We start from the raw sequence: 27,968 nt of genomic DNA on the forward strand, positions 1-27,968 counted from the left end.
CCTGGCATCATGATCAGCCGTACACCGCACCTCCTGGCATCATTACTCCAGACAGAGGTGATCGAACCACAGATATGCATGTCATTTCTACAGTATAGACAGAGGTGAGTAGTAATTAAATTACATTTATTCTGATTTACTAAAACAACGAACAATGTGTTGCAACGTGTTTTGAGCCTGTAGATCGGCTATTTTTGCTGAAGATATTTGGTGGTGAGGGGAGAAAACAGGGGCCTAGTGCTGTTATTTATTTGGATGATTTATTTACATCGCATCATCATCCTTCAAGTGTCCTCGAAACCTAAGACACACTGCTTCCTCTGGTCTCTGTAGCAACGTCCAGCTAAGCAGACTCAGTCTTTGAGCCACAACAAATGAGATGGGAGGGGAATGCCAGCATAAAGCTGAGCTTTTACATCTGCTTGTTCTGCTGCAGTAATATTTTAAAGTAACACTAAGTTTGACTTGAGTACAGTTTGTATCTAAAGCTACCCACCTCTGGAGGCTTGGGGACAGCTATAGGTGCTGTTGCTGGGTGGTGTAGAAGCGTGGTGGTGGTGGTTATTGTGGACAGACGTCTCACACACAGCAGGTCATCTGAACCAATTAACCAGGTCCTTGTTCCTCCCAGGTGACAGTTTGACCGTTGGGCGATGTGACAGCTCTGAACGATGGGGTCCTCCTCCTCCTCGTGTTTGAAGAACCTGTCTCCACCAGAGACCCTTTACACCGTCAAGTGGACAGATGGGACGCTGTGTTAAAGTGTGGCCACAGCGGAGTCAACCCAGGAGGACTGAATTAAACCACCAACGTCACTCATTTCTTTGTGTGAGCTCCCATACCACTGTAAAATGCCGAGGGTTATCACTTAACTCCAAAAGACCTGAAAGGGTCCATTTATAGACTCTCTGAGTTAAAAGAACACTCTGGATTTAGCTTTCACATCACTCTTTGTTTGAGCTCCTCTTGTGCACTGTAAAAACACGTGTGTTCATTTAACTCAAGAGACTTTCAGGTCCATTTGTAGACACTCTACACTCTGCAGAGTTAAATGAAAACCGCAAAAAGGATTTTGCGGTGCAGCTTTCGCTTCACTTCCTAATGTCAAAACATAGAGGAATCAGTTAAATATAGAAAGCAGTGTATATACTGCCTACATGCACATTATTTTTTGTCATATTTTGTCATGTCGTAAGGCGTAGAGGCTCATATGCATATGCTCATCATGTGCAGTGTGTCACAAGATATTTACAAAAGACAACACTATGGCATAATTATTATTATATCACAGGACTGAAATATTAGGCTGAAAACACAGCCTAACTTTTTGTTATTTTCTATGGCAGGTGGTATTTTATGATTTACAGTAGATATCAAGGGTGCGTTCGAAAATACAGCACTGAGCGCACTGGCCAATACAAACTAATAGGCGAGTGTGCTCCGGTGCGTAATTTCCGAACGTACCCCAGATATCACCTAAACTAAGCTAACCTACTGCATGTCTTTATCCTTTTTTTTAATATTACTCCAAAATCAACACAACAACAAAATAGATACTCAGTATAACATGTTGTGTCGGTGCATTTGTACTGTAACTCTGAAACGTTACAAATGTAACCAAATGGACCCTTAACACGTTAAAACCGGGAACACATCTGTGTAACCACTTGAACCATTATTTTATACTTTGGCTATTCAAAAATAGCAGATATACAAGCTCATAGCGTGGCCCCGAGTGCCGTGCTATGAACTTCTGCTATTTTTTAAAAATCTTGGAAATCTGTGCAAATCTTTAAATATATACATTTTTTAAAGCGAACATTTTAAACTCAAATCTTTGCTTCTGGGGGTCCCTGGAACAACATATTTTGAGATGGGGGTCCGTGGCCAAATACATATCATTTTGGGGAGCCTTGACATGAAAAAGTTTGAGAACCACTGATATTATAGCAACAAAAGTTTTTTTTTTTCAAAAAACTGTTAGGATTTAGAAGACATTTGTAGAATCCACAGAAGCAAAGATTTGAGTTACAAATGTTTGCTTTAAAAAATTTCCAAAGTATAGACCAATTATTTGTTTACCAACATTGAGACTGGACGCACAGGTGATTGTTTCATGCAATCAATTCCCAACATATTGTTTCAGGGTGCGCTGGTTTCAGTTCATTCAACCTCCTCTTGTGTGTTGGCTAGTGAGGCGCGTCCTAGCGAGACCTGATGACAGAATGGGTTTCATTTGGTGCAGGCCTGCGCGCACATACTGGTTCTTATCAGTGTGACGTCGTCTGTTAACTGTGTTAAGAGGTCTATAGGATAATGGTTATAGCTAAAATCTAAAATGACAGATGCTTTCCCGATTTCTATGCTATTTTTCGATTTCTTGCTGTAAGACAGTGAAATGTGAGTGTTGCTGCTCTGCTTGGCTACAGTTCACCATAAGAAAAGGAAGAAAGGGCGTCTCTGCTCCCTCCAGCGAGTGGCTCCTCTCTTCCTCTGTGGTGCGATAAAAGGATCTCTCAACAAAAGTGGTCATATTTCATCAGTAACAAAGTGTGCTGCCTCACTGCCTCTGAAAGAAGAAGAGAGACCTATTAACACTCTGTCCCCCCCCGCCCACACACACACACACACACACACACGCCGTGGGCAGACAGTATTCATTCTCTGGTTACGCTGTAATGACCGCAAGTTCCGTTCTGTGGTTCTGCTGCACTCACACACATATCCTACATGGTAACGGATTCTTTTTGTCTGGTCCCTTCTCATGTCGTTTGACAATAAATGCAACTTGCAAGGGGCTGAAACCAATGATTATTTTGTTATACAATGGATTACTAAGCGACACGCTTCGAGCTTGTAGATCAATTTGAATCCTGAAAAGTAACAGTTCTGGCATATGAGGTTTCCATCCGACAAGAGAAAATATATTGTTCAGGTTTTTAACTGAGATTCCTGGAAGGAATTTGAAATGTAACCGTTTTATACCTTTTTGTTTGTGTTAGATGTTGTGGCTCTGTGATCTCACAGAGAACTTGAGGAATCTGCATGATGTAGGAAATCATAAATTGAACTGAGAATCCTTGTTGTCGTGTGATGGATCTGGTCCATCCTCAACTCTCTGTACAACACAGCAAGTCTTTGTCTCATGTTGCATCATAGTGAATATCCTCTAATTAATTGGAAGGCTGTAATGAGACACGTACACGTACACACACACACACACACACACACACACACACACACACACACACACACACACACACACACACACACACACACACACACACACACACACACACACACACACACACACACAAACGTACTCAGCAAACTTTAGCTCTCGTTTCCAGTCGCTGGCTGAAGACTAAATTCAATCAAACCTCCTTTTATATTTGCCCCTTTTTCTCCCCAACTTTAGTCGTTATGCCAATTGATTCCTCCCCACACACATTTATGTGTGTTGTCACTGCTGTTACCGACTTAACCTACCAGTGAGGAGCCCCCAACGGGAGGACGCAGCGCCTCTGTCCCGCTCCTCCCGCCCAACACTCCCTGCCCCAGCTCGTAGGAGAACGGGCCAATTGTGAGGACACACCGCGGTGGATTCGAACCCCTAGACTCCGTGGTGGTGGGCAGGTACTTAACCACTGCACCACCCGAGTAGGCCTACCCTAGGCACACACAGTGTATGTACAGAGTGGAATAATTATGGTAGAATTATACCGTAGGTATATTGTTATTGTGTGGTTCACCTTTTGCCTTACATGTTCTGTTCTTCTGACCACCTGCATATCAAGAAGAGTCTAACTTGACACAAGTAGCTCCTCTATTATCTGCTTTGCTTAGTTATCCAAGGCTTAGAGAATTAATACTTCACCAATGTTTGATATATTTCTTCTATGAGCTCATGTATTAAAGGAGTAGGAGTACCAAAAAATTACTTATTTTCTATCAATTACACACCCCATGAAGCCTTGAATTCATGGATTTTTTCCTGTTTTTGTCGCATTCCTAAGCCAATAATTTAATGACCGGCGGAAAGATACTAATGTATCCGGTAGGAGACTCAAAGGAGTCTCTCAGTGCCTCCTACTGGATAGACTGCCGGTCATCAAATCATTGGCTTAGGAATGCGAAGGAAAAAAAAATCTCCATGAATTCAATGTTTCATGGGGTGTGTAATTGATAGAAAATAAGTAATTTTTTTAGTGAACTACTCCTTTAAACTTCTTATCTAATGCAGAGTGTCCCCGACTCCATTTGAATCAACAATACTGATTGGTACAGAATTCTTCGACAACAGGAAAGCTTTCTGGTGATTGTATTAATAGTATACATCATAAGGGGCATACAAGGAATAAGGAAACAATCTGCTCTCTGATAGATTTTTGCCTAGAGTACGTGCCATGTTCTGAAATCAGTGATGGAAAAAGTATTCAAATGTTTTACTCAATACTGCAATGTAGAAGTACTCTGTTACAAGTAAAAGTCCGGAATAAAAAATGTACTTGAGTAAAAGTACAAAAGTATTGGTATCAAAATGTACTTAAAGTGCCAAAAGTAAAAGTACTAATTATGTTTGAAAATAGCAGATCTACAAGCTCCCAACGCGTCGCGATGCGACGCGTTGTGAGCTTGTAGATCGGCTATTTTCAAATAGCCTAGGTATAAAATAGGACTGAAGTGGTTAATGTATGTTTTATAATGTAATAATTTATATCTGCAAAGTAACTAAAGTTTTCAAATAATTGTAGTGGAGTAAAAGTACAATATTTGCCTCTGAGATGTAATGGAGTAGAAGTAAAAGAATAGACAATTGGAAATACTTAGTTACTTTACACCACTGTTTGAAATTAAAGTGCATTTTGCTTTACCACAAGGAGGAAGCAGCAGCAGGTGGTTTCAGTCAACATAATTGATAATGTGCAGGTACAGTGGGTTAAACATTGTTCCACTCTGCACAGAGACACTGATAGGGAACCGGCCTCTGCTGAAACCTGCTTAAATAAATAGAACAGGGAAAGTCAAACAAAGACCAAGCCTGACCACAGGAACAAAATAAGATAAATAAAACGCAGAGCAGAGCTGAGCAGCAGAGCACTTTTGACCATTAACCACAAGGACAATATTATGGTCAAAACGCCTCTTTTGTTGTTGTGGATATAAGTTTGCTTTAAACATTATTTTCTATGACTATTTTCTGGTTTATTTCTGCTACGATGTCTGAGGAACTGAACAACAATACAATGCTGTTGCTGTCGGGTGAAAACCCTGTATGTCCAAAAGAACTCTTACTTTTCAGAAACTGGAACGCAACTTTTCAGAAATAGTGAGAATAGACGATCTACAATCTCGGCACGTTGTGTGAGCTTGTAGATTGGCTTGTAGATCTGCTATTTTCACTACTTTTGTGCGACACCCTTGTATGACGAAGTAGGTAGGGCATAAAGTGACGAAAAAACTAAAAAAGTTGAAATATGGAGACGGGAGGTTTCTGCACAACAGCAACAATTTACTCTTGTGTTCCTGTACACAAGATGTAACAATAAATAACCATGAACCTGGATAGGATTTGGAGCTTATTTCAATGCATAACACATTATTTTAACCACATTTAATAGTATAGTACTTCATACAAAAATATAGTGTGGAAAGGGCCCTGGAGGCGTCTACACAAGAATGCTTCGAATGGCACTAGGTGTCGCAGTCACATGGGAGGACCACAGCAGAAACCTGGACCTGTACGCAGGACTCCGGGTCACAGACAAGGTCAGAGAGAGATAAGGATGAGGCTGACAGGGCACTGCGTCAGGAACCCGGAAACTGGTGGCGAGCAAACTGACACTATGGGAGGCTGGGAGGGAGCCAACCCTGGGCACAGCTATAGGGGGGGAAAGAGATGCACCACTAGGGCTGTCATGATTACAACATTTAAGTTGATGATTAATTGTCACACAGATAATTGCGATTAACGATTTAATTGTGTACAATTCTGTTTGCCTTTTAGGCTTTGTAATCAAAACGTATGTGAGAAATAACATAAATATACAAAGACGTTACTGACATATTTAATAATTTAATAGTTTCCCCCAAAAAATATATATAGCGGAAGTTCAGTTCAGTTACAGAAACGTGGTCTCTCTAGTCTGTATGTACAGGTTTGAATCCTGGGTAGGGCATAACATTTATGCAGTGGTGGAAAAAGTACTCAACTTTTTTTTTTAACTTAAAGTAAAAGTATCAATACCACAATGTAGTAGTAAAAGTAAAAGTCTGGTATTCAGAATTTACTTGAGTAAAAGTAAAAAAGTTTTGGAATCAAAATGTACTTAAAGTACCAAAAGTAAAAGTACTCATTATGCAGAATCTCCCATTTCACAAGTTTTCAAATGTATAGAATGCATAAAGAATCTTTTGAAAATAGCAGATCTACAAGCTCACAATGCATCGCATTGTGACGCATTGTGAGCTTGTAGATAATATATAGAGAGCTTAAGTGGTTAATGTAGGTTTTGTAATAATAATCTAAATCTACAAAGTAACTAGTAACTAAAGTTTTCTGATAATTGTAGTGGAGTAAAAGTACAATAATTTCCTTAGAGATGTAGTGGAGTAGAAGTAAAAGTATTGAAATTTGGAAATACTCAAATACTCATACCTCAAAATTGTACTGAAGTACAGTACTCAAGTAAATGTACTTAGTTAGTTACTTTAGACCACTGCATTTATGGATTGTAGCTTTAATGCTCATGGTTTGGAAAGGTGAAAAGGCATTCTGGAGCAGTTAAAGCCATTCAGATGTCCAAGTATTGCATAATATAAAAGTGACTTAAGTAAAATCAGGGCAGTTTGCACCCAGTTACTAAAATGTAAGTTGTATGTTAGTTACAGTATGTTGCTCATTGTTACCAAAAGGATGCAAAACGATTAAATTGTAACAGTACACATTAGTGTTTTATTCATATCTTACATCACAGCCAATACATGGGTTTCAAGGTCTCCAGCTTTTTTTTGTATTATCCTTTTGACACATATGTACAAAGTATGTTCATGTACCGGTATAATGCATTTGTAACAATAAAAACATTTATAAACAAATCTGTTTTTTTCATAGGTTTTTTTGTATCTTCATTATACCCATTATGCACTTTACAAGCTACTTAAGACAGTAAAATCCTCTGCGTTCATTAAACGCAGAGAGTATACACATTAAATTGGACCCTTACAGGGTGGCCTTGTGGTTAGAGTGTCCGCCCTGAGACTGCATGGGCGGTCGGGATTCAATCCCCTGGCCGAGTCACACCAAAGATTATTAAAACAATGGCACCCAATGCCTCACTGCAAGCTGGGCTGGCACATAGAATTAAAATTATATCTAGAGAACGGACGGCCTACGGTCCCACCTATTCATTTCAATGAAAGTTGCTCAACAGCACATGAAGCACCCGGAAGTAGGATTGGCTCCAACGTTGGAGCCAATAGAGCAGGCACACTAGCGTTTCAGACCAAGGGGCTAGCATCCGGCTTGTAAATTGAGGCTATATAGGAAGTGTGACAGTTCATATGAATGGCCTGCTGGTTGCAGAAGCAAATTTAGGCTCTATTCAAGGCCGAACTATACACTTGATTTTATTACCTAAATAAACATTGTCATAAATACTATATGCTTCCAGTCACTAGTTTGCATTTTCGGACCGGATATCAACCGGATATAGAAAGCAATGGCACGACGCCGTTCATATTTTTTTACGGTCTACGTTTCAGAGGTTTGAAGCGTGCGCAGTAGAATTCTAAATGTGTAAGTCTTGCAATACCAGCTTTGGCCACCAGGCTTCTATGGCTTCAATAATCCCCTGCGGTTCTGGGGGCTTGGCATGATACTCAGCATCAAGGCTTGGACTGGGGAGAGGTCCCTGTAACATACTAGCGTCAATTCTAACACAAAAGCTGTGAAAGGTCAACTACCCACCTTAAGACCCATAAAGCCTGATTTATACATCATCGTACGATGGAGTCTTTTGCCAAAACGTTCTGGTCTACAACCTCTCAGTCGGCTATTTTCGGTGAGCAACTCTATTGTACAATGGAGTATAAAATCGAGCATAATTTATGGACGGCATTTACCACTAATCTGGGTCAAGCTTACATTACAACAGTGATGGCACTCAAAGGTGGTTTTCAGACTATAGGTTTTCAAAATACAAATGCATGATAAGTCTTAAAGGGATAGGTCACCCAAAAAACTACTATTTTTCTATTGACACCCCATGGAGACTTGAATTCATGGATTTTTTTTTTCGTGGCATTCCTAAGCCAATAATTTGATGACCGGCAGCGGACATAAAGAGTCTCCTTTGTGTCTCCTACCGGAACCGCTGCCTACCGCTCTGCTGGTCATCAAATTATTGGCTTAGGAATGCAACAAAAACAAAAAAATATCCATGAATTCAAGTCTCCATGGGGTGTCATTTTTGGCGTGAACTATCCCTTTAAGAAGTCTTCCAAGGCACTATCCATCCACCAGGGCAGCTGATTTACATTAACTTGTATAAAAGTACGCAAGCCTAAAGGCGTGTTCCACCCAAGTGCAATATCACTCCATATATCATATAATGTACACATATTAACAGGGTGTTTTCAGTATGACACGTCATTCCTTCATAACTCAAACAATAACAAAAAGGACGGTGGAATAACATTTCCATTTACCCAAGTGATTTCTAAACAAATATAGTGCAAGTAACAGTACCTGAACAAAATATGAATGTTTTACTGTTGTAACACTTCACCTACAGTCTGTAAAATGAACACGAAAAGGTGTGACAGCCACTGTTATAAAGACAACTGTGATATCAGCCATGTAACCATGTACAGGCTCCATCTTGAATCATGTGCATGAAGTTTCATAGCATGAATGTTGTTTCACAGGGACTCAGGAAGATGGGCGGAGTCTAGGATTTGGCATAATAAGGGTAGAGTCAAAGATGCTTAAATTACGCCAAAGATGGTGGATATAGAAAGATAGGCCATGGCCTACTGAAGCCACTAAGAGGCCAAATTGGTACACAAATGGCATACAAAGGGTCTCCTACTGTCTGACGGCAGAACGTCCAATGTTTACTGGTGCTAGATCCCACAAGAGAGTGTGTTGCTGGGACAGAGAAAGGTTGATCACAAAGTAGAGTTTATCCTGATGTGTCTCTCTGAAAAAAGCCAGTTTAGTGTCAAAATGTTCATAATATCGTGTGGCTTGTGTCGATCGGCTCCAATATTTAGTTCAGTGACCATGGGGGGTAAAGACTTGTTCAGAAGCTGTGTTCACTTCTCCCATTGGAATTAATAAACTCCAACCTGCTTCCGGTCTTCTACAAAAGGTGTCCACCTACGTCACGCAGATACAGGAAGTAAAACGGAGATGGCATGTCTTTCTTTTTTTTGTCTTGGTTTGCGCCCCGCCACTAGGCAATAAATTGTACGAATGAATAGTCTGTGGGCGTGGTTCCCCATGGTTGTGAAGGTGGATGAGTATGAAACTTAAGCATTGGTTGTACATCGCACGTTGTTACCAGATCTCGCAAGAATGCGTTGCTGGGACAGAGAAATGTTGATAACAAAGTAGATTTTCTCCTGATTTGTCTCTCTAAAGAAATTCCATTGTAGTGTCAGCATGATGGGAAGATTGAGTGGCTTGTGTGAGGAAGGGGTCCATTATCTAGTTGACAGTGACCAACCATGGGGATAAAGAATCGGTCAGAAGCTGCCGTTAACGTTCACTTCTCCCACTGGAATGAATAAGACCCACCTACGTCACGCACAGATACAGGAAGTAAATGAGATGGACGGCCTTGCTTTTATATTGTTTATCTTGGGTGGTGTCTGTGGTTTGGAGGTGGGTGGTGTCTATGTGTGTGGGGGTGGGTGGTGTCTATGGTTGGAGGTGGGTGGTGTCTATGGTTTGGAGGTGGGCGGTGTCTATGTTTGTAGGGGTGGGTGGTGTCTATGGTTGGAGGTGGGTGGTGTCTATGGTTTGGAGGTGGGTGGTGTCTATGGTTGGAGGTGGTGTCTATGGTTGGAGGTGGGTGGTGTCTATGGTTGGAGGTGGTGTCTATGGTTGGAGGTGGGTGGTGTCTATGGTTTGGAGGTGGTGGGTGGTGTCTATGGTTGGAGGTGGGTGGTGTCTATGGTTTGGAGGTGGGTGGTGTCTATGGTTGGAGGTGGGTGGTGTCTATGGTTTGGAGGTGGGTGGTGTCTATGGTTGGAGGTGGTGTCTATGGTTGGAGGTGGGTGGTGTCTATGGTTGGAGGTGGTGTCTATGGTTGGAGGTGGGTGGTGTCTATGGTTTGGAGGTGGTGGGTGGTGTCTATGGTTGGAGGTGGGTGGTGTCTATGGTTTGGGGGCGGGTGGTGTCTATGGCTTGGAGGTGGGTGGTGTCTATGTGTTTGGGGGTGGGTGGTGTCTATGTGTTTGGGGGGTGGGTGGTGTCTATGGTTTGGAGGTGGGTGGTGTCTATGTGTTTGGGGGGTGGGTGGTGTCTATGGTTTGGAGGTGGGTGGTGTCTATGTGTTTGGGGGGTGGGTGGTGTCTATGTGTTTGGGGGTTGGGTGGGTGGTGTCTATGGTTTGGATGTGGGTGGTGTCTATGGTTTGGAGGTGGGTGGTTTGGATGGTTTAGAAAAAGCGTTGGCTCGTAGGATGTCCATACAGTTGACGGTGATGAGGGCTCCGGTCAGCTGCCTCCACTGCCTGGTGATGGGGTTCTTCATCTTGTCCAGGGCCAGGTGCAGGTCCTGGATCATGTCCCGGTAGCTGTCCCCGTAACGCAGGCTCCACGCATACAGGAAGTCGTAGGCAGGCTTCCACATGGACTGGTAACACAAACAACAGTGTTAATTTTGCCGGCAGATTTTGATGTAGTTTTAGTCATTAGTCTTTTGAATAAAATGTGACTGGTAGGCAGGTCTCTGAACTCCTCTCCAGCCCTCCTCTGAAACGCTAAGTGTGTAGACAGAAATGGTGTCATCTTATAACGAGCATTAGTGAGGACCATTTACACTTACATTAGCCTAGATACATATGAAAATGGGTCACAGTGCATTTAATTCAAATAAACTCACCTGGACACCGACTTCTCCGCTCTTCCCTCGGTGCGGCGCCTCGTAGCCGGCGATCTGAGCGCCGGACAGTTTGCCGATCTTCTCGGCGAGCTCTCTCCACCGGACGCCCAGCTCCACCGCCGTGGACAGGATGACCGTGTTCTGGATCAACTGAGCCACCAGGCTCAACGTGTCCATCTTCAGCAGACCCTGGAACACACACAAACACACACACACACACACACCACATAAACATTAAGGGTACAGTACATGCATTTCATACACATCAGACTGTTCACTTCCAGTCCAGCCACATAGCTGAATGGGGAGAGAGGCCGTCTGGGAATCAGCAGTGGTGGAAAAAGTACTCAAATGTTTTACTTAAGTAAAAAAGTATCAATAATCCAATGTAGAAATACTCTGTTACAAGTAAAAGTCAGAATTGCAAAATGCACTTGAGTAAAAGTACAAAATTAGTATCAAAATGTACTACCAAAAGTAGAAAGTACTCATTATGCAGAATGTCCCATTTCACAAAGTTTTCAAATGTATAACAATCTTTTGAAAATAGCTGATCTACAAGCCCACAATGCGTCGCATCACAACGCATTGTGAGCAGAGTAGAAGTAAAAGTAATGAAAATTTGAAATACTCCAGTAAAATAAAAAAATACCTCAAAATTGTACTTAACACATTCGGTGCCAGAATTTTATAATAACAGATTACGTTGAGCTGCGCAATCCATGTGAAACAAAGCTTGCGTGCATTTTGCACGATGGTCCTGGCTAACGCCTGGAACGATAACATCTTTCACGCGGGTCACAATGATGCAGCGATCGCGCATACAAAATGAGTCGTTTTCCCCAACGTAAAAGGTTTCGGAGTTATAGGGGTTTTAGAGAAGGAGAAGGAGAACGGAAGCGGATGGGGAGCCATGTTTTTTTTGGCACGGTGATCTATAAGCCCCTTCCTTCTCAGAATCACCGTGGGTGATTCCAGAGCTGCTCCAGCCCCTCCCGTGTGGAAAAAAACGAAAAAAACAAAAGAGACAGAAAACACGGTTCAGACCGTGTTTGGCACCAAAGCGCTACTCTGTGAAAACACGGTTCAGACCGTGTTCGGCACCCGATGTGTTAAGTACAGTACTTGAGTACATGTACTTAGTTACTTTACATCACTGGGAATCAGAAGGTCCCGCGTGCAGAATCTGTCAGCACCACTGCCCCGTGTGTGTGTGTGTGTGTGTGTGTGTGTGTGTGTGTGTGTGTGTGTGTGTGCGTGTGCGTGTGCGTGTGCGTGTGTGCGCGCGCGTACATTCTACTTACAGCCATGAGCTCGTGCTGGAACTTCTTCCGGCTCTTCTCGGCGTGGCAGTCCTCCTTCAGCTTCTCCAGGACACACGACACCTTGTCGGCCTCCGTCTCGGCGTAGCGGCGCGTGATGGTGTCCAGCGCCAGGTCCAGGTAGCCCACGGCGTCGGCCAGAGCCCGCCAGCTGCTCACCTGCTTGGACACCAGCGTCTCCATGGTAGAGTACATGTAGGTGAGCTTCTTGAAGGGCAGAGTCATGTTGTCCAACAGAGCGCTGGTGGTGAGGTTGATGCCCGCCGTGAAATCCATCACCTGGTACAAAAGTACACTTTACTATTTAGGCCAACCTTTTCATGTCAAGGACCCCCAAATTGAAAATGTTTTGTGCCAGGGACCCTCAGAAGAGAGGATTTATACATTCACTGTTTTAGTATGCCTTTTGTTAATTCCCTGCCAGAGGGTTTTTTTTATTTTACTTCCCCCAGTGCCAGTGTTTAATTTTTTTTTACACAGGAGCCGAGATACAGGATTTTAAAGTAATAAGTTAACCAAGGAGTGAATGGAGCTAGAAATCTTTGGATCGTGATATCTCTGGTTCTGTGTGGATAATTTTTTTTTTTTTTTGAAAAACGGTTATACTCGTGGATGGATTTTTTTGGCAGTAAACGGGTGTATTTTTCATCAACGGTTATACTCGTGATTGGCAGGTAAAGTGTTAACCTGTATGTGAAAATATAAAATAAAGAAACCTTGAACAAAAAAAAGAAGAGAAGATTTATGTAAAAAGAAAATCAAAATGATTCAAAACTTTCCAAACATTTTCATATTTTTCAAATATTTTCAAAAATAGCATCTAGTAAATAGCAATAGCAATAGTACATCTGCTATTTTTTAATAGACAACATATACTGTAAATGGATAAAGTGGTTAAAATGATTAACAACAAATCGAAGCAACAAAACAAGAACATGAGAACAAAGTGTTTTTTTTCATACCTGGTCCCGCCCGATGACCTTGACGTTCTTGCAGTGGATCAGGCCGGTCCTGCCCCGCAGGAACCCCACGTACCACTCCTTGACCTTGGAGTTGCCCACCGAGCGCACCGTCTCCCGGGACAGCAGAGCCACCGTGTCCCCCTTGAAGTACTCCAGCAGGTACTCCACCCGCGGCTGGCGCAGCACCGACTTCAGCGCCACGCCGTACCACTGCAGGTGCACCGAGCGCTCCTGGAACCTGGGGAAGGACTCCGGGAGGAGGAGGGGGGCGGCGGCGGGGGGCTCCTCCGGGATGGGCAGGGACCTGGCCATCTGCTTCCGTCTGTCTAGCCCTCCACGCCCTCTGGGGGCGGCAGAGGCTGCGCGCTTCTCCGAGCGGATGGGCGCGGCGGCGGGCGACGGCACCAGGAACTGCGTGATGGTGCCCGTGTGGGACTCCCTCACCTGCAAGGTAGAGTCTCAATTATTAAAAATTATTTATTTTTTAATTTTAAAATTATTTATTTAACACATTCCCTGCCATTGATGGAGATCTCTGTCATTTCAAATCCAACCGTTGACCGCCATTGACTTAGATCTTTTCAAAAAAAGATGGAGCTCTAACGCAACTTAGGGATGATCCTAGGACCATGAAAAAAGGAATGGATAGATGTGACGTCGCCCCAAAAAATGACACTCCCGTCCACTCCTTCTTTATGAGTTTTTGAAAAACACTCCTTTCTCTTTTTTTTCTCTTTTTTGGTGAAAACGGCTGTTATTCAACAGCCGACCGAAACAAAATGGCCGATCGCTGTAAAAAAAAATGTTGTTCCAGTGGATAGACCAGACCCTCCCCCACCCCCGGACACTTTTTATTTACATCAGCATGCACGTTGTGGCTTCTGCAGCGCTCCAAAGATCGTCAAAACAAGGTGAAAAACGCTGGCAGCAGCAAAATAATTAATTAAATGATACCTGGCAGTGAATGTGTTAATTATTTCTCAATTATAAAGGTCCATATTCCGACAGTAATCATTGCGTGTTTTTTCATTAACGGAAGTCTCCCCGTCTCTCCAGCTCATTAGTAAACTGAAAATACAGTTTCAGGTCGGGGACACCAATTTTATCCAATCAGGAGAGAAAGAACCCTCCCTCACCTGCAAGGTAGAGTCTCAATTATTTACATAATCGCCTAGTCGCAATTAATTCGGACAATTGCAATTATTTAATTGAATAATTGATCGTCATAATCATTTTCATGTTGAAAATGTTTCACTTATTTTCAAACATTTTCAAAAATAGTGTAAATAGCCGATCTACAAGCTCAAAACACGTCACGATGTGACGTGTTTTGAGCTTGTAATCTGATATTTCCACTATTAATCTTGTTATCTTCTTTTTTGTTGTACGTACGTACGTTATTTGCCATATCTGCCCTGCGCACTTTTTGTTTACAAAGCCTAAAAGCCAAACAGAGAGAAATGTAATTTTCATTCATAATGTTTCAATAATGTTCAACTACAGAAACGCAATGAATTTGTTGAAGGAGTAGTTCACCCAAAAAATGACTTATGTTCTATCAATTGCAAACCCAATGAAGCATTGAATTCATGGAGATGTTTTACTCCTTTGAGTCTCCTACCGGATACATTAGCATCTTTCCGCCGGTCATCAAATTATTGGCTTAGGAATGCGACAAAAACAAAAAAAAATCTCCATGAATTCAATTCTTCATGGCGTGTGTAATTAATAGAAAATAAGAAATGTTTTGGGTGAACTACTCCTTTAATCGCTAGTATTTGAGTGACAGTTGATCATCAAGTAAACTGTCATAATGGTGACAGCCCTACTGTACCTGCAGGTCCAGTTTGAAGCCGGTCATTTCGGCTCCCCCGGCGTAGGTCAGCGCCAGCGGCAGCCGCAGCACTTTGCCCATCCTGAGCTGACTCTCTCTTACGTCCTTAGTTCTATCTTCGGGCGCTATCTCGAACGCCGAGTCCTTCATGCCGGCGGTGATCCGGAGGTCGTCCAGGCTGTCCGGCTTGAACTGGCGTTTCCCCCACAGCTGCAGCACCAGCGGAGGCAGGTTCTTGTTGTTGCCTCGGTTCTGGAGAATCAGAATCAGTTTTATTGTCACGTCATGTAGACAAAGTGGGTGAAATAGTTTTTCGTACAAAAGGTCCTTCGTTTGTACATTCATATATATATATATACACATTAACAACTTCAGTGCCAACACAGTAAAGGCTACATGATGTAGTGATGATGCAGTGGTTCTCAACCTTTTCAGGTCGCGACCCCACAAAATAATCATATTTGAATTGGGGACCCCCCAGAAATAATCATATTTGAACCCCCGACCCTGACAAGCACTTGGAATTGTAAGAGTTGAGGCATTACATTTAGTTTGACTCGGTTCCACAGATAAATATTGTGAAAATAGCCGATCTACAAGCTCACAACACCTTGAAACAGCTATTTTGTTGTTTGCCTCTTTCCTATATTATTTGACAATTTGGCCAATGTTTGACCAGTTTGCTGATTAATAATTACTAAAGTAATGGTCTTTTTTTATTGCGAACGCGGAAGGAGGCGCGCCCAAGTGCAGCTTACTATGACACCGTGCTCGGGGTGTGTGAGCAGGGGCGCCGATGACGTGGGGGCGTCGGGGCAAGCGCCCCCACACTCAATTGGTCAGCCCCCTCATGAATCTCAGATGTCAGGCTCAAACTTACAGTACCATTACCATTACCATTACTATAGCGGGGCGCAGATAGGTGTTAACGCGCCGTTGACACCTAGAACAATAGACCAGACAGAGAAACGGCTCGCGGCGGGGGGGCGGCTCGAGTTGAGCCCCCACGGCCGTGCACATAAATCGGCGTGCCTGTGTGTGAGTCTCTGTCTGTGTGTGTGTGTCTCTGTGTGCAGTATGTGTGCAGCCGCGCCCCCATGTGACTCGCGCTCTCATTGGCTGCTGACAGACGTGCCCCCATGTGACTCACGCTCTCATTGCCTGCTGACAGATGTCAGAGTGGAGCCGTGCATAGATGAGTAGGAACTCCGAAACTCTGTGCATAGGAGAACCATATCCCCCCCATTAACTTCGATACGAGGCGGAGGCAGTCACGTCACTTTCTCTCTACGCTCTCCCCATCACGGTGAAATAACACGGATTATTAACACGGAAGTCCGTAAATACACAACATAACAATTTCAAAAAGACAAAAAAAAAAAATAGGGCTGCGTTCGCTTCCAGCGTTCGCGCGTCTTACTTGTTTAATAAAAAAAAATTAAAAAAGGTATTCAAAAGTTGACACTTTACTGTGACTGGTGTAACCCCCCCAGGGGGTCCCGACCCACAGGTTGAGAACCACTGCATTATAGCATTATAGCAGCATAAATAAGTAACAGGCCCATGTACAGCACATACCTGGAGGTCAGAGAACGGGAGCCGGGGCGGGATGTCGTTGTGACAGGAGACCACCATGACCACCTTGAAGGACGGGTGGATGTAGCGGGGGCCGTACACGGCCACGGTGACGTGACGGTCCAGGTAGTCCCAGACCGAGGTGGCGGGGGGCTGGATGACGGAGGCCTCGGCGGCCGCGATCACGTAGAAGTGCCTCTTGAGCTCCTGCAGCTTCATCTGCATGACGTTCTTGTAGATGTAGCAGTCCTTCACCTTGGTGTAGGGACCCTCCCGCCTGTCCGACACCAGGCCCACCAGGGTGGTCATCACCTGGCTGAGGGGGTCGCTCTTCACCTGGCCCGCCAGCTTCATCTCCAGAGAGACGCACTCCTTGGTGTTCAGGTTGCTGAGACTGACCTGGAATTTTCCAATTGTATAATTTTTAGGCATTTAGCGGACACTCTTATCCAGAGAGCGATTTACAAGTGTCAGATTGGAAAAAACAAAGTAAGCATCAATGAACAACAATGGTCACATAAGTAGAGTGCAGAGAGAACAATATGTGTCTAGGTCCAGTAGATAGGGATAGAACTTGTGAGTTGTAAAACGGAAGAAAATGAGATAAAAACATTTGTATTCCAACAGATAGCTGTTTTTTTTAGTTAAGTGTTTTAAATTACATTACAAAAACAGCTGTGTTAGTGTGTGTTTTCTGCCGGTGTTGTGTGGGCGGAGAGTGAGATTAACATGCAGGGCAAACATTTGCATGAGTGGTTTTGGTTGGTCATTGGCCTCATTGTTCTCCGGTTTCACTCGCTCTACGGCGCTGCTCTCTCCTAATCCCCGCCCATCAGTGTCCATGTGCTTGTGTGTTCTGCTAGCAGCAGAAAGAAGAACACACAACTTGCTAAAGATTTGAACAAACATGTTTTCCTCCATGTGAAACGCCTGGAGATGCGAGGCAAGTGTTTTGGCGAGTGTATAACTTCGCAGGTCGAGTTAAACTTTGTTTGCATGTCGTGTTGCAAGCGTTTAATTGGGCTGAAAGCCACAAGGATTCGTCAGTGAAGACACCCCAACCATGCTGCATGAATTAGCCAGCACTTCAGCATGACGTCAATGACGTCACTTACAGCGTCCTTGGAACAAAACTAAACAGTGCAGTATACGCACAGTACATCATCATTTTGGCCATTGCTTAGAAATAACGATCAGAAGGTTAAAAATACAGGATACGAGTCATGTGGTTAATGAGCTGTTAAGACGTTTTGTTTTGTTTGTTTATTTATGTTTTAGTATAGGCCAGTAGTTCTCAAAGAAACCAAATGGACCCTTAAAAAGTCTGTAACTCTGAGAGTGTATATGTTACAGGTAAATTGGCATTCCAGGTAAATTGGAAAAAGGGCGCTTGTTTTCACCGCCCCCCCAGGCAATTCTGTAGAACCAACGCTAGAGGGCAATGCAAGCCAGACATGAGTCCCACACCACACACGCACGCATGCACACAAACGAGCACGCACACACGCATGCGCGCACACGCACACGCACACACACACACACACACACACACACACACACACACACACACACACACACACACACACAGCCTTATTCCATGCAGTTGAAGCACAAGGTGGCGAGCCTGAGGGGGTGGGGCTGTCGGGCTATGTTAGTGCAGTGAGTGGCAGTTGGGGCAAACCATAGAGGGGCAAACGCAGTCCCCACAACATCATTTACGATTCTGTGCCTATCGGTACACAACTCGGACGGCGCTTAGTCGACTAGCAGACCATTGGCCGGTCGGCGCGGGCTCGGGCGCGCCTCCTTGGCCTCAATGTCTGCTGAGTCGGTGTGCCTCCGTCATGGTCCAAAACTATACTTTATCGGCGAAAAAAAGTAGTCCGCGGTTGTTTGAAAAAGTACCCCAAGCGGGAGTCAAACCAAGACTCCCAGTGATAGTATATGGGGAGTCTAATGATTATCGAAGTGCGCCACGAAGTGCTAAGTTTGGGTATTCGGGCTGTATTAGAATGTGACGTCCTAACTATTCTAATCGTTAGCTATTATACGAAGCTAGCAGCTAATGTAAACTGGGAGCTGGCTAGGCTAGAGCACTATAGCTTCCTGGTTGCTATGTTGTTGTTGTTGTTGTCGTCGTCGTCCTCGCATCAAAGCCCCGCCTCGCAGCCCCGCCCGCGCCTAAAAACAAGCGCTCCCCTTCCAATTTACCTGGAATGCCAATTTACCTGTGACATATACATGGAACCAAATGGACCCCTAATGGTCCATTTATACACTCTCAGAGTTATGGGGGTCTGGTACTAGAACTTCGACAGATCAGAGCATCACTACCAATTGTAATGGAGGAAAAAAAGCCATAAATGCCCATACCTCCAGCAGTGGACTCATGGTGGTGGTGTAGTCGTTGTTGAGTCCCTGAGGAGGGTCCAGGATGGCTTTGAGCGCCACCTCCTGGACCTCGCCGGGAGGAACGTGGCCCTCCGGGATGTGGACGGTGATGTCAGAGTCCGGCAGCTGTAAGGAGCCTCCGGCGTGGCCCAACTTGCACATGATCTGAGAGCCGGTGGCCTGGGTCTGGGCCCAGCCCGGATTCTGGCTTATCAACGCCAGGTCCAAACACGACCTGGTTTAGACCAAATGTAAAGTTTACAATTAAGGCATTTAGCAGACGCTCTTAACCCATCAAGACCTAAGGCTGATTCTAAAAATGTGTTTTCTGAATAAAATATGTTGCTATATCAGTGGTGCTCAAACATTTTCATGTCATATATGACATTTTCATGTCATATATATATTCATAGATTTGCACAAATTCTCAGATTACGGCGGAAAATTGGGCTAAAATAGGTTAAGGTAGTGTGGAAGTCAGACCTTTTTCTTTCTTCAGTTTGATATCGTTGCTGTCGGGCAGAAACCTCTTATCTCCATATTTTAATTTGTTGTGTTTTTTCGTAAATGAATGCCCTACTTGATCATACTACAAGCGTCACTCAACGGGATAAAAGTACAACATGTTCCTGACCTGGTCAGCTGCCGGTGGCTCAGCCAGGCCATCTTGTAGGCCTCCCTGTCGTTCTTCAGCCAATCAAAATCCGGGTTCAGAACCGACCCCCCAGACGTCGTCTTCCTGAGGCCCCCCGTCGTGTCCCTTTTGGAATCCTTTCTCTCCAGGTCGTCCAGGATGTCCGACGCGCTCCGCCATCGTCCCGACCGGTAGGCGCCGCCGCCGAGGCCGGCCTTGTGCCCCCTGGAGTTCAAAAAGTGTCCCAAGTTGTTTTCGTCCGAGGACGAAGTGCTGCTCGCGCAGTCGTCGTTGACGTCGTCTTTTAGAGCGGTTCTGTCCGCTGTTTGGTCGTGGACGATGTCGTCTAGGAAGGGGTTGGAGCCCGACAGCTGGTTCCAGAAAGGGTTGCTGGTCTGGGTGGAGGAGCGCAGGGCCTGAGGCTGCAGCACGGGCCACTCCGAGTGCTTGGTCAACTGGGAGGCATAGTTACCTGTGGAGACAATTCACATGTTATGAGTCAGAATAATCCATTAAGACCGGGAACGCATCCATGTCATTTTAAGATTTCTTTGGCTATTCAAAAATAGCAGATATTCAAGCTCATAGCGCGGCACCGAGTGCCGTGCTATGAGCTTGTAGATCTGATTTTTTTTTTTTATCGTGGATTTTTTTGGCAAATCTTTGAATATATATATATTTTTAAGTGAACATTTGTAACTCAAATCTTTGCTTCTGGGGGGTCCCTGGAATAAAATTTTTTGAGATGGGGTTCCGCGGCCAAATACATATCAATTTGGAGGCCCTTGACATGAAAAAGTTTGAGAACCACTGATTATAGCAACATACGTTTTTTTGTATGTTGGATTTAGAAGACATTTGTAGAATCCCCAGAAGCAAAGATTTGAGTTAAACATTTTCGCTTTAAAATATATATAATATGATATATTATATATAGTGTAGCGCCCAGGATCACTTAGACAGTGCGATATATAATATATATCGCACTGTATATATACGACATATACTGTATGTGTATAATGCTGACGGTGCGATATATAAACGACATATACTGTATGTGTATAATGCTGACGGTGCGATATATAAACGACATATACTGTATGTGTATAATGCTGACGGTGCGATATATAAACGACATATACTGTATGTGTATAATGCTGACGGTGCGACATATAAACGACATATACTGTATGTGTATAATGCTGACGGTGCGATATATAAACGACATATACTGTATGTGTATAATGCTGACGGTGCGACATATAAACGACATATACTGTATGTGTATAATGCTTTAAGCACGTCATCATCACCGTTCAGATGGCTGGTGTTCAGGGTCACGGTGTCATCCAGGTCGATGAGGGTCCCCTCAGATCTGCTTCTCATCAGACTGCCAACGCGACGGAAGGACTTGGTTCTTCCCGCTGCCATGTTTGCATCTGTTTACACATCATTAAAATGCATTACTTCATTAGGCTGGGCTTGATAATATATCAATATTGTGATAATGAGACATAGATATCATTCATCAAGGATTTGGGATATTGTAAATTTGTAATATCACAATATGATATGAAAGTGTCGTCTTATCTAATCCTGGTCTTATCCATTTAGACCTGAGGCCGATTCTACTAATGCCCTCTAAATCAGTAGTTCTCAAACTTTTTAGTGCCAAGGACCCCCAAAATGATATGAATTTGGACTCCCCCATCTGGAAATGTTTTGTGCTAAAAATGTTTGAAAATAGCAGATCTACAAGCTACAGCTACAAGCACAACATGTCGCTATACTGTAGCTTAAAGATGTGTTCATTATTTTTGCTATTTTGGAACATTGGAACGTTATCATTATGTGTATATTTTATCCATATGTCCCAGCCCTACACACACACACACACACACACACACACACACACACACACACACACACACACACACACACACACACACACACACACACACACACACACACACACACACACACACACACACACACACACACACACACACACACACTCATAGATCACCCACAGGTGTGGCTTCATATATCATAATCCATCATCAAAATCATCTCTGTCGGGTGAAAACCTCATATGTCCGAAACTTTTACTTTTCAGGATTCAAATAAAAAAATCCCAAAAGTAGCAGATCTACCAGCTCGAAACGAGCTGGTAGATCTGCTTTCGATGCTTTTGTGTGACGCTGTAGTATGATAAAGTAGGGCGTTCATTTAGGAAACACACAAAAAGTTAAAATATGGAGATAAGAGGTTTCTGCCCGACAGCAACGATATAATACCTGTAGCCTACATAATGTGTGAATGTAGTGTAACCTGTTCCTGTGTTCTCATTTCATACTAAATGAATCCAAGGATATTATTTTCTAGGTAAATGTATCATATTGTCGCTGTTTGGCAGAAACCTTGTATCTCCAAAACCTTTTTTTATGTTTTATCGTAAAAAAGAAACCTCTTATCTCCAATTCTAACTTTTTTGTTTTTTCACCCTTTAATTAACACTGCTATAACACTGCTGCCAAGCAGCGATGCACTTGCAGCACCCAGGTCTACCATCATAGCTGTGAGACTTTCAGGTTGCACCATTTAACTCCACACCCCTCAGAGATATTGTGTGTGTGTGTGTGTGTGTGTGTGTGTGTGTGTGTGTGTGTGTGTGTGTGTGTGTGTGTGTGTGTGTGTGTGTGTGTGTGTGTGTTTCAAGGCAATCCGACAAACCGGAAGTAGGATCATTTTTGATAATTAAATTGATAGTCTGTGGGACTACCCATCAAGTTTGGAGCCTGTAGCATAATGGGAACTGGAGTTATGGCTGTTTAAACCCCAGCCAATAGGAAAGCAGAGGGGGCGGGGCTTCAGCAATTACAGCCTGTCCACCTACCAATTATGAATCCTATTCACCTGTTTCCTAGGCTGTGTGTTTTCCACTTCCTGTCGGATTCCATTGGATATCATTAGTCATCTGACCAGTTTCATTGGATTTCATTGGATCAAATCAACAGGAAGTGGAACACACACAGGAAGTAAAAAGCATAGGAAACAGGTGAATAGCATACTGGGAACTGTAGTTATGGGTATTTAACCCCCAGCCAATAGAATGGTTCAAAAGCTGTTCTCACATTCACTCTTTCAGTGGAAATAATAAACTCCAACCTGCCTCCAGGTCTCCTAAAAAAGGCGGCCACCTACTTCACGCAGATACGGGAAGTAAACCGGAGATGGCATGTCTTTCTTTTCTTTTGGGCATGTCTTTCTTTGCTTTAATTAAATATCTGAGTTCATTAGGATTGTCTGGAAGACTGAACATACATTCTATTGCTAGTTTGACCACTTCAAATACTGTTTCATCGTAAAAATGAGAAATAAACGGAAATCTACAATATTACAACACGTCACAGCGTGCCGTTTTATAATATTGTAGATATTTCCGGTGCATGACATGCTTCCATATAAGACATGCTGACTTCTATGGAATCCAAACGACTGAAATCAGTCGTGGTGACTGAAACTTTAATCCATGTGTCACTGGACACAATGAGCTTTTAATTTGAAATGCAGTGACATGCAGCACAACAGCTGGAGGCTATACTGTACTGACACAATGGCAGCTGCCTGAAAGGCTGTTGTTGTAAAATGAACAAAGATTCTTCCTGCGTCCTCGGAGCCCCGGAGGCGGTGGTGGAATGTCTTACTTACTAAAAGTATCAATACTGCAACGCAGAAATACTCTGTTACAAGTAAAAGTCCGGAATTCAAAATGTACTCGAGTAAAAGTACAACACGTCACAAATTTGTAAAACATAATTGCGATTATCTCAAATAATTGCGAATAGGCAGATGATGTAATCATTGTGACAGGCCTAGCTGTCAGAGGAAGTAGATCAAAGGTGTGTGACAGACAGACAGCGTCACTTGTTTGGGTAAACGTAAGGGACAGTGTAGCCATTGAAGCTCTGGCAGTGTGTGTGTGTGTGTGTGTGTGTGTGTGTGTGTGTGTGTGTGTGTGTGTGTGTGTGTGTGTGTGTGTGTGTGTGTGTGTGTGTGTGTGTGTGTGTGTGTCATTAATGATGTGGTTTAGCTACAGCAGCAATACACAGGAAGAGAACTGGTTGTTCTTGTCTCTGTGACACACACCCGTTTGCTCCTTCAATTGTTTCTGCCGACAATGATAGTAAGATTACATACACACACACACACACACACACACACACACACACACACACACACACACACACACACACACACACACACACACACACACACACACACACACACACACACACACACACACACACACACACACACACACACACTGTAAACAGACTGCATTCTAAACCAGTGGTTCTCAAACTATGGGTCGGGGCCCAAAATGGGGTCAGGGGAAGGTAGCGGTGCGGGGTTGCACGTTGCCAACTGAATAAAGAACATTTTCATTTAGTTTCTGAAAAAGCTTTGTGTTGTCTTTAACCAGAACATATCACTTATAGCACCTTTGAACTTGATGTTGCTGGGGACCCCCTGGGACCCACCCGAGGACTAAAGTGGGGTCCCACTTTGAGAACCATGAGCTCTAAATTTCAAATTCATGTGTATTTGGCGGCGGACCCCCATCTGAAAAGATCTTGTGGTGTTACAAATGTTTTCAAATAATGTTACGATGTTTTAGAAAATAGCTCATGTATAAGGCCCTTTGAGAACTCCTGCATTAGACCACGGACCACTGTAACTCTGAGAGTTACAGCCACAAAAGGGTCAGTTTGGTTCCTAACTATTCATAATTTATCCGGGGAACCCCCTCAAGGACCCTTGGTGGTCCCCGGACCCCACTTTGAGAACCACTGCTCTAAACTTTGCACCTCAAATAGTAAATGCCAAAAGCTACTCAGTACAGTATATGCCTAATATTTCACACAATCCCTGCTTTTGAATGAAGCACATCTAGTCTCTTTTATGTTATTGAGTCTACATTATGTCTGTCTGTCTGTCTGTCTGTCTGTCTGTCTGTCTGTCTGTCTGTCTGTCTGCCTGCCTGTCACTCTGTCACTTACTCACTCTCACTCTCACTCTCACACTGTAGGTGAGCAGAGAGAATCCCATGATATGAATTGTCATTCTGGTACAGTAACAGTACAATCTCTCAATCACTGGCTTACTAGCTGGTGAAAGTAGGCTATAGTGAAATTAAAAACACACACACACACACACACACACACACACACACACACACACACACAGTTTACCTTCATTATAACTACAGTATCATAAATGAATTACTATCAATCTGAAAACGACACATGTTGAATTGTTCCCTGTCACTTTTTTAAATAAAAGATACCGAACGGACTTAACTTGGTCAGCTTATAGTTTAAGTATTAAACGTAGGCATACTGTCGCAATATAATATATTACAGCCCATAATGTTACAGCCAACAGAATGAATTGACAAAGCCTCGCTTGGAACCTCTCCCTCCGCTGCGTTGCGTAGCTCTGAGATGAGATGAGGTCCAACAGCCTAGGCTGCCGGCAGAGAGCGACACCCGCGAATATGGTTAGATTCCTACCCTTTTCCGCACATCGTATCCAAAAAGTAAACGCTAGTCCTACTGCTCTCACATGTTTTACATTTTAACGGTCAAGCAAATCTAACCGACGGGTTAAAACAAGCGTTTAAATCGCTGTTTTAGTAAGCCTATGGCATGTTTTCCCAATGCAACCTTGACGGAAGCAGTACTGCGCATGCGGACGGGGGGTTGACTGGCCACAGGCTAACTAAAAACACGATTTAAACGCTTGTTTCAACCCGTCGGTTAGATTTTCTTGACCGCTAAAATGTCAAACATCTGAGAGCAGAGGGGACGACCTTTACTTTATGGATACGAATGTGCGGAAAAGGGTAAGAATCAACAATATCGGCCACCCTTTGCCGGTTTCGCACCATGCCGGCAGGCTACGCTGTGGGACCTCATCTAGGAGCTACACAGCGGAGGGACAGATTCCCCCATTGGAGCGATTCATCGGATACGTGATTTCTCCAGTTAAGCAGTGGTGGAAAAAGTACTCAAATGTATTACGTAAGTAAAAGTATCAATACTGCAATGCAGCAATGAGTAAAAGTCCGGTATTCAACATTTCTTTGAGAGTAAAAGTACAAAAGTATCAAAATGTACTTAAAGTATCAAAAGTAAAAGAAATACTCATTATGCAGAATGTCAGTGTTCAAAATGTATACAAATCTTTTGAACATAGCAGATCTACAAGCTCAGAACGTGTTGCTTGTGAGCTTGAAGATCTGATATTTTCAAAGTGGCTAATGCATGTTTTGTAATAATAATAAAAATTTACAAAGTAACTAGTAACTAACGTTTTCAAATAATTGTAGTGGAGTAAAAGTATAATATTTTCCTCTGAGATGTCTAGTAGAAGTAAAAGTACTGAACATTTTAAATACTCCAGTAAAGTAAAAAAAATACCTCAAAATTGTACTTAAGTACTTACAGTACTTGAGTAAATGCACTTAGTTACTTTACACCACTGCTATTCAGATACGTGATTTCTCCAGTTTAAGTTCATACACCTAGAGAAACAGAGAAAAGTTCTCCACTCACCGTTTTTCATGAGACAACATCAGACTGTTGTAATGTTATATCTCCATAGACTCTATAATAATACTGTTGTAGTTGTATATCTCCATAGACTCTATAATACTGTAGTTTTATCTCTATAATGAATGAATCCACTCTCATTCATGTACAGTCACTCTGTAGGGAGTGTCCTGTCTTGTCAAATACACTCTCTCCTCGCCTTACAACTCTCTCCCTAGAGGCGTTGCTCTGAAGGGGCGCGAAGCATTCTGGGAGTTGGAGTTTTTAGAAGGAAACGTTCGCCCTTGGGGAGAGGACCGGTCGTACAGGTCCTACCGCGGGGAGAAGACTTCAACGCCCACAATGCAACGCTGTGTTTACGCACGAGGCTTTGTTTGCAACCTGTGCGCTGTACTGCTTGCGACACCTGAAACTGACTGAGAGGCACCTGTTGGTTTCGATATGGGTCACACTGACACTACACACGCACGCCCCCCCGCACGCACGCACACACACACACACACACACACACACACACACACACACACACACACACACACACACACACACACACACACACAGTGGTGTAAAAAGTAACTACGTACATTTACTCAAGTACAGTACTTATTTTGAGGTATTTTTAAATTTTCTTGAGTATTTCCAATTTTCAGTACTTTTACTTCTACTCTACATCTCAGAGGCAATCGGCAAATATTGTACATTTACTCCACTACAATTATTTGAAAACTTTAGGTACTATTTACTTACTTTACTTTAGATTTTGATTATCATTACAAAACCACTTCAGAACCTACAGTACATTTTGTCCATTTGAAAATAGCCAATCTACAAGACAATAGCAGAGCTTGTAGATCTGCTATTTTCAAAAAAAAATTATGCATTTTATACATTATTACACGGGACATTATTCTGCATAATGAGTACTTTGTACTTTTGGTACTTTAAGTACTTTTTCCACCACTGCTGTTCAGCTAGATAGATGGATCCTCTCTCTCTCCACAGAGCTGACAGGGTGACGTCACTCTCTGGTAAGACCAAGGCAGACGGAGTATGTGTGAACATCAATACAGCCTGGTGCCCAGTGTTGATTTTGACAGCAAATTTTGATTTAGTCACTTGGTGCATGCTGAAAATAGCTGATCTACAAGCTCACAATGTGTCGCAGCGCGACGCATTGTGAGCTTGTAGATCAGCTATTTTCAGAGCACAACCAAACATACAATTAATTGAACTTAAAACATTTTTGCAAGTTTTATCAGTACATAAACTTTGCAACAAGGGGAGGAAACATATTGAACAAGGTCTACACCAGCTCAAAGGGAGCATACAAGGCATTCCCCCTTGCTAAACTTGGCTCCTCTGACCACATCTCTATTATGCTTACACTCGCATATAGACCTCAGGTGAAACTGGTGAAACCAGTCAGGAAACAGATTAGACAGTGGAGCGCTTCAACCCTACAGGACTGTCTGGAAACTACAGACTGGAACATCTTCAGAGAAGCAGCTATACCTACAATC

At 43.3% G+C, this 27,968-nt stretch overlaps 1 protein-coding gene across 1 annotated transcript; it reads right to left on the bottom strand.

Moving 5' to 3' along the window:
• Positions 1 to 10,372: 10,372 nt before the first annotated feature.
• On the bottom strand, positions 10,373 to 26,603 carry macc1 (MET transcriptional regulator MACC1). Its single transcript, XM_080427402.1, has 10 exons — positions 26,452 to 26,603; positions 21,145 to 21,270; positions 19,832 to 20,303; positions 19,180 to 19,432; positions 16,810 to 17,205; positions 15,232 to 15,483; positions 13,398 to 13,841; positions 12,418 to 12,714; positions 11,114 to 11,302; positions 10,373 to 10,864 (listed from the first exon to the last, which is right to left on the bottom strand). The coding sequence occupies exons 1-10, from the start codon at positions 26,459 to 26,461 to the stop codon at positions 10,637 to 10,639; spliced, it is 2,667 nt and encodes an 888-aa protein (XP_080283528.1). The 5' UTR covers positions 26,462 to 26,603; the 3' UTR covers positions 10,373 to 10,636.
• Positions 26,604 to 27,968: the final 1,365 nt, after the last annotated feature.

The sequence above is a fragment of the Gymnoscopelus braueri genome, assembly GCF_963280865.1.
Source record: "Gymnoscopelus braueri genome assembly, chromosome: 4".
In the NCBI taxonomy this organism is placed as follows: domain Eukaryota; kingdom Metazoa; phylum Chordata; class Actinopteri; order Myctophiformes; family Myctophidae; genus Gymnoscopelus; species Gymnoscopelus braueri.